The 6,991-nt window shown below is 29.7% G+C and overlaps 1 protein-coding gene across 1 annotated transcript; it reads right to left on the reverse strand.

Moving 5' to 3' along the window:
- Positions 1-3,008: 3,008 nt before the first annotated feature.
- LOC143622584 (uncharacterized) lies at positions 3,009-6,695 on the reverse strand. The gene is made up of 4 exons (XM_077093687.1): positions 6,435-6,695; positions 5,978-6,075; positions 3,363-3,433; positions 3,009-3,284 (listed from the first exon to the last, which is right to left on the reverse strand). The coding sequence occupies exons 1-3, from the start codon at positions 6,670-6,672 to the stop codon at positions 3,380-3,382; spliced, it is 390 nt and encodes a 129-aa protein (XP_076949802.1). The 5' UTR covers positions 6,673-6,695; the 3' UTR covers positions 3,009-3,284; positions 3,363-3,379.
- Between the last annotated feature and the right edge of the window lie 296 nt (positions 6,696-6,991).

A 6,991-nucleotide genomic window follows, 5' to 3' on the forward strand; every position in this document is an offset into this window, starting at 1 on the left:
CAAAATAATAAATAATAAACAATCGATTCATTATATGTGGAATGAAAACAATCAACTTGGACTAAATCCTGATAACGCCAGCAACTAATGCTTAGCTGTTAATACCTAAAAATATATATGATTTAAAAAACTAAAAGTTTATTTTTGTTGACCCAAAACCAAGAATTTTGAACCAAAAACCAACCTGAATTACTTTGGTTCAGGTTCGGGTTAGTATTTTCTTGGGTTCGAGTTTCTCGGATCGGGTTAGTTTGGGTTTGGGTACAAGTTTTCTTGGGTTAGGTTTCAGGTCACGGGTAAAAGTGACAGTCCTACTTCCATCTATTATATATAAGAATCACTACCTTCGCTTTATGCAACTTTAAATCTTCCAAAATTCTTCTAACTCGGAATAATGACTATTATTTGAACACGGTTATAAGGTTAGTATGTATTTGTCATTTTCCTGGCAATTACATTCATATGAAATGAAACAAATCATTTTGTTATATTTTAATTTTTGGTTTTTATGTTGCTTGATTATATAATTTTTAATTGTAAAATATAAAATCAATTAAAAATTTATCATACACAGAATATTAATGACAACAAATTTATAAATCAATTTCAAATTCTAAAGATTCTAAGGATGACTATAACATTAAAGTGTAGGTAATATGATTTTTGGGATAATCATGTTTTTTTTTTGGATAAACATGAACAGATGTTCACAAATGACATCATATTAATTGATTAAAAGCTATGATATTTTATGTGTATGAATATTTTTTTTAATAATTTCATGGATATATTATCATTTATCTAGAGTTGATATGTATTCGGAGAACCATTTTTGTCACACGGACAGCTATAAGTGGCTATATCAAGAGTTATAAGCAGACCTATATGTTATCTTATTAGGAGTTACAACATGGTCTTAAAATTTTGATTTTTGATAATTAATGTATAATTATTAATACAATCACAAATATAGTGTAAAAGGAAGTTTTTACTTATTTGTAATATATTTGTGTAATCTTAGTTATATAATTTCTGTAATTTTAATGCTAATAGTAATTGTATTAACGATATATGATCAATTTATTAAATGTATTTCTTTTAATGGTTAAAGTTTAAAATTTTCATCAATTACCCGTGTAAGCCTCAAACTAGTCATAAAATAATTAAAGAATAAACAAAGCCCAATGGGCTGGGAAACTAGATGGGTGTGTTATCACTAGGTCCACTGTGGCAATTTGGCAAGTGGGTATTTATTGATTACAATCCCTTCATTTTCTATATATATCTATATAAACCTACGGTAAATTATAATAAAATAACTGCTCACGCACCACACCTTTCACTATTAGTATAATGTCGGGCTAATTTGTATCAGGATAAAAGGGGAAGAAAGAAACAGATAAAATAGATAAAAATAAGGAGATAAAGTTCAAATTGAAAGTACATATAGATTAGGTTTGTCAAGTTTGGTTAATTTGTTAGTTTATTAGTCTGTTTGGTAGCCTTTTAACAGTCATTAAGAGGCTACCAGTTAATGACTCATAACCTTTTAATGGTTAAGAGGTAATCATTAAGAGGTAGCCTCTTAACCATTCAGACTTAAGGTTATTTCTTAACCTTTAAGTGGTTATGAGTCATTAAGAGGTAGTCTCTTGATTACCGTTAAGAGGCTATCAAACAACCCCTGAGTTAAGAGTAATATTAAAAATCATACCGGGTAAATATCACAATATTATAAAGGTTTATGTTTGTCTAAGTTTTGATAAGAAAGAGTTACCGGGGTGGTAACCAAAACCCATATTGTTCCTAGTTACCAATCAATAGCCTTGGCCATCAATTGAGTAAGAATCACAAAGCAATCGATCGATTGATTAAGAAAGGTTTAGGGTGAGCACTTCTTACAACACTAGTAAGAAACAGAACTCGCGTTAAAGTTTTTCTTATCTTATGACTTAGAAGAAATGGTTCCCTGTGGATGAACGAAATGACAATTTATACTAATTCGTAAACGAATTGCGAACTACTTGATTTCTTATGCATGCGAACAAGTATCCCCTATTGACAAATTTTTACCATAAAATAATTTGATACTCAAGATATTTAATTTGTTGATCAGTAATAATAATGTCATAAATTTTAAAGTAAGATACACAACATCATAATTTCTTTACATTCATTTTATCAATCGGAGAAATTCCGGGCCTCGGAGGCTCTCTCCTACCCTTCCCCACCCCCCACCCACTTTTCACTTTCTCGCCCAACATATCCACCATGAGCATTTACTTCATTTAATCAATGTTATTGCTAACTTGTATAATTCAACATGGTAAACATGAAGATCAGAAAAGTTTAAGCCGAAGGGAGGAGAAACACACAAAACAACTGAACAAAGTATAGAATAAGTTTAAAATTCTTTCTTGAACACACTTCTTTAAAACCCCCTTAAGGTTTTTAATAATAACCAAACTTTTATAAAGATAAGATTTTATAAAAATTGAGTTGGGAAATCTGAAAGGTACTTCAGAAGTTTATGAAAAGCTTGAGAACAACGTAATTTGATTAAATAAAAGACAACAATTTAAGAAACAAAGAAAATATTTTCCGCTTACAAATTGACTCAAAACAGGTCTCATCCCTCTTGTTCACATAGTTACACTAGCATAGCCACCAAATTTCTTATCAGTTCAATGACACAAATAAAATCATTTCTAAACTCAATACAAGATCCGTAGCATGGTTAACCAACAGAGCGTGTAAGTTGAGATTTCTAAGTTCTCATTTTCAAAGTTTGCATATAAAATCCATAACGAATTTGACCAAAAGACAGTTAACTCGGGTTTGTTTATATCTAGCAATCCTAACTTAATTTCTAGGTTGAAAGCGTACATAATCTTTTAGGTTTTGTTTGCATTGAGGATTCACATGTTCAACATTCACTAGTTTCTGCAATGAATAAGCAAAAGCAGAAACAAACACCAACTCCATTTAAAACAAAAAAGCCACAATCAGAACATTAAACAAATTTCAATTAACTTCTAGCAGGAAACATAGATACAAATACAACAAAACATAGTTAAAATTCAAGAGATTAATAAGCTCATTTTCGGTAGCGCCCAATAAAAAAATATTGTAAATATAATTAAGAAGGTTACATGCTTCGGTCTCATCACACTAATAAGATCGACGAGCCTCTGCACGCAAGCAAAAGTAATTGTAGAGATTTGATCTTATCCAACCATATAATAATCAAAAAGGTTCTTAGGGTTCATTGCCCGTCAACAATCCTGCATAAAAATGTATCGTATTAAAGTGATCATCTAACAAATAAGCTTTAAATACCAAAATCCGATTAACAAGTTTACCTTGCCCAATAAGTATTTCATACACTTTGTGTTTTGGCGGATACATCCTTTACTTTTGCATCAACTTGATCCTGCGGTTTATAATGTTAAAACACACAAGTAAAATCATGTTATAATGTTATCAAAAATAACCAGGAGTGCACTACTACTACCATTGCAAATATATATTACTCTTATAAACAACAAAGTGTTTAACACAACACAAAAACACATATTTATTTTATATATATATATAGGGTAAGGTTAATGTAAAAAACAATATTTTTGTGAGAAGAATAAGAATAGATCTAGGCCCTTGGATCTATGATCTAGTGGTTGAGATTGGTAGTTTTTAAATAATTGTATTGTTTCATATTTAGGTGGTTTGTTTTATTTTAAAGCTCTTCTCACACTTCTCACAAAACACTTGTTTTTTATTTGAACTTTTTTCTATATATATATATATATATATATATATATATATATATATATAATTGATTTCTTTTGAGAACCGCTTTGAGTTTTAAGAACTCGAAAGAACTCAACGTAACAAATTTTTTTACACATGTGTAATACGTAAGTGTAAGTAATGTACAAAAAATTACCGTAATTTTTACACACCGAATCGACCTTTTACACATATGTAACTAAAGTTTAAACTTGTGTAATCAACAAGCATATTTGTTCTCTCTCCTGATTCATTTTTAATCAAATTTAATCTCAACCACATATTCTAACTCATTTAATTAAATGTGTGGTCCAAAATTGAGTTCTTAAAGTTGTTACAACTCATCAAGTTCTCAAAATATACCTCCCATATATATATATATATATATATATAGGGGAGGGTTATCGTAAAAATAAATAGTTTTCTAGGAAGACTAGGAATAAATCATAGTCATTGGATCATGTTAATCAATGGCTGAGATTTAAAATTACCAATAACCGTCGTAGTTTCCTAAAATCATTCTTTCATCATTATAACCGACATAGTTTACTAGAATTGTTTTTTCACCATCATTTGTAAATGCCAAATGTCAAAATTTTATTGGTTCTTACTATTCCTAGAAAACTTCTTATTCTTATTTGAACCCTTTTCTATATATATATAGGGGTGGGATCTAGAGAGAACTAGAGAACAAGTAAATAATTATTTTTAACTATTTTAAAAAAAATTATTTTGTGATTTTTTTTCTTTCGTCATTCTAATAAGATGATATTGATACTAATAAAAAAACCTGTCGGTGTAGTACTGTAGTGCATATGTGCACTAATGCCTATTGCATATATACAATAGTGTTTTATTATATATAATACAACACAATTGCATTATCCAATACACACTATTGAATATATGCAAATATGACACTAATAATTGTATGCAAAACACATTATCGCATATATGTAATACAACACTAATGCACATATGCACTATATCGATTTTTTTTATTTTTGTGTATAATATAACACTATTGCAAATAAACAATACAAACAACTATATATATGCTATTCAACACTATTTCAAATATCAAAATGCATACTATTGCACATATGCATTATAAAAAAAGTCGGTGTATAGCATATATGCATTACTCGTTAATTTTTTTTTTTGTGGTGAAGAATAACAATATATAAGAAGGATGAAAGAAAAAAAATTTAAAAATATTTTTTTTAATTAAATTAAAAATACTTCATTATTAGTTCTCTAGTTCTCTCCATAAAATGGAGTTCTCACATGATCCTCTCCCTATATATATATATATATACTAGTTTTTATGCGCCCGTATTACGGGGGCTGTTTTACATTACTCGGTTTGAATATTTATATACTTATTTGGGTTTAATTTTATTAATTGTAATGAAATTTATAATATACTTAAAGTTTGATGATAAAAATGTTTCACAAAGAACTAAGATGTTATAACCCGGTTTAAAAGTTATCTGGGTTTGGTAAGACCCAAGACCCGCTTATTTTTCATACTATAAAATTGTTTCTTAATTATAAATAATATTTAAAAAAATCATATAATTTATAGTATATCCTATTTTATAGGATTTTCAAATCAATAATTTGGTGAGAATAATTTATAATTTAATGAGATGTTATAACCCGTTTAAGGAATATCTGGGTTTGGTAAGACCCATACCCGTGAATTCGGGTCAAATGCATGAGAAGCCTCCATTTAAAAATCAAGCAAATCTGATGACTCCAAAAAAAGGGGGAGCGACCACATCACGACGCCTAGGATTTTTATGTTTTCATTTTTATATATATATATATATATATATATATATATATATATATAAATGATGTAATACACAAATAACCTAAAATCTATATGTAGAACCTCCTAATGCACAATTTCCATCATTATCAAGATTGATAATCACGATAACTTCATAGCTCGTTTAATTGATGAGTTGAGTGGGAAATAATTAACAGTCATATGAAATCCTACCTTCAATATAAAGATATATAGTCATTAACTAACTTCTAACAATCACAATTCTCCTCATAACTGTAACACCAATCTTAACGATTTTTTTAACTTTCATTCAACTTTTAAGAATTTCAAAGTCAAAATCAACAATAACAAGCAGAAGTAAAATGTAGAACATGCACTACATAATCTTACCACTGTCTTGTTTTCATAATAATCATCCAACGCCCACTGATACTTGGATTGATTCAACCCAAACCACCGAGCCAACGAATCATCCAAACTCGAATGTGCTGTCAAACATATTAAATAATCACAATTTCAATCCACACGAGAGTCCAATTTTAAAGAAATCAAATTATATATCAACAAATTTAATATTAATATTTTGAGGGAAAGTTAACGTACAAATTAAATTAGCGTGCTAACTGTGAGAATCAAGTAGTGTAAATACATATACATATACAAGTAGTGTAATTATGTAATTACACCGTAGTGTATGTACGCTATGTTGTAATTAAACTATACTATAATTACACAATGTTGTATATATAATTATACTACTTAATTCTCACGGTTAGCGCGATAATTTAATTTGTGTTTGATCCAAACCTTGATATTAGATTGTAACTAGAAACAAAAACAATGATACCATTTTGAACTTTAGCCACGGCGTCCCAAAAGAAGCCGAATTTCGAAGCGAAGGGCGGACCGGGCTTCTCGTACTGAAGCGGGGGTGGAAGAACCGGCGGCGGGGCAACTGGAGAAGAGGGTTTCACCGGAGAAGATTCGAAAGAGGGTTTGGGTGTAGGAGGAGGTGTGACGAAGACGGTGTACGGACCGATCTTGCCGATCATCGGTGGAGTAGCCGGTTCTTTGTGGATCGGCATTTTAAATTGACTGAAAAGAAAGAAAGTTAATTATTTTCCCTTCCGGCAAAGATTTGATTGGGTGGTGATGAGATAGAGAACAAATGTGTGGTGAAGTTGAAAGTGAATTGAAAGAGTAAAGGGTTTGGAGAGTAAAGTAAAGACTTTTTAGGGGACAGAGGATGAGAGGGATTCGTTGTGGGATCTTTGTCTTTTTTTTATTATTTATACAACAAAAGGCTTGAACACTTAACTTGAGTTTTCTATAAATACAAATAAAAATAAAAAGTATGAGAAGCTATAATAAATTCACATATGTCAATTAAAGATAAAAAAAGAA

Source organism: Bidens hawaiensis, unplaced genomic scaffold (assembly GCF_021521415.1).
Source record: "Bidens hawaiensis isolate Kalapana, Puna unplaced genomic scaffold, B.hawaiensis_p1.1 tig00003237_1, whole genome shotgun sequence".
Lineage (NCBI taxonomy): Eukaryota > Viridiplantae > Streptophyta > Magnoliopsida > Asterales > Asteraceae > Bidens > Bidens hawaiensis.

What these genes read in the sequence shown, in the direction of transcription:
- LOC143622584 (XM_077093687.1), bottom strand. Translation starts at nt 6,672, where the DNA reads ATGCCGATCCACAAAGAACCGGCTACTCCACCGATGATCGGCAAGATC. An exon ending in CGTGGCTAAAGTTCAAAATG is followed by an intron (nt 6,076 to 6,434) that starts GTATCATTGTTT and finishes TATGTTTGACAG; the next exon opens with CACATTCGAGTTTGGATGAT. An exon ending in ATTATGAAAACAAGACAGTG is followed by an intron (nt 3,434 to 5,977) that starts GTAAGATTATGT and finishes TATAAACCGCAG; the next exon opens with GATCAAGTTGATGCAAAAGT.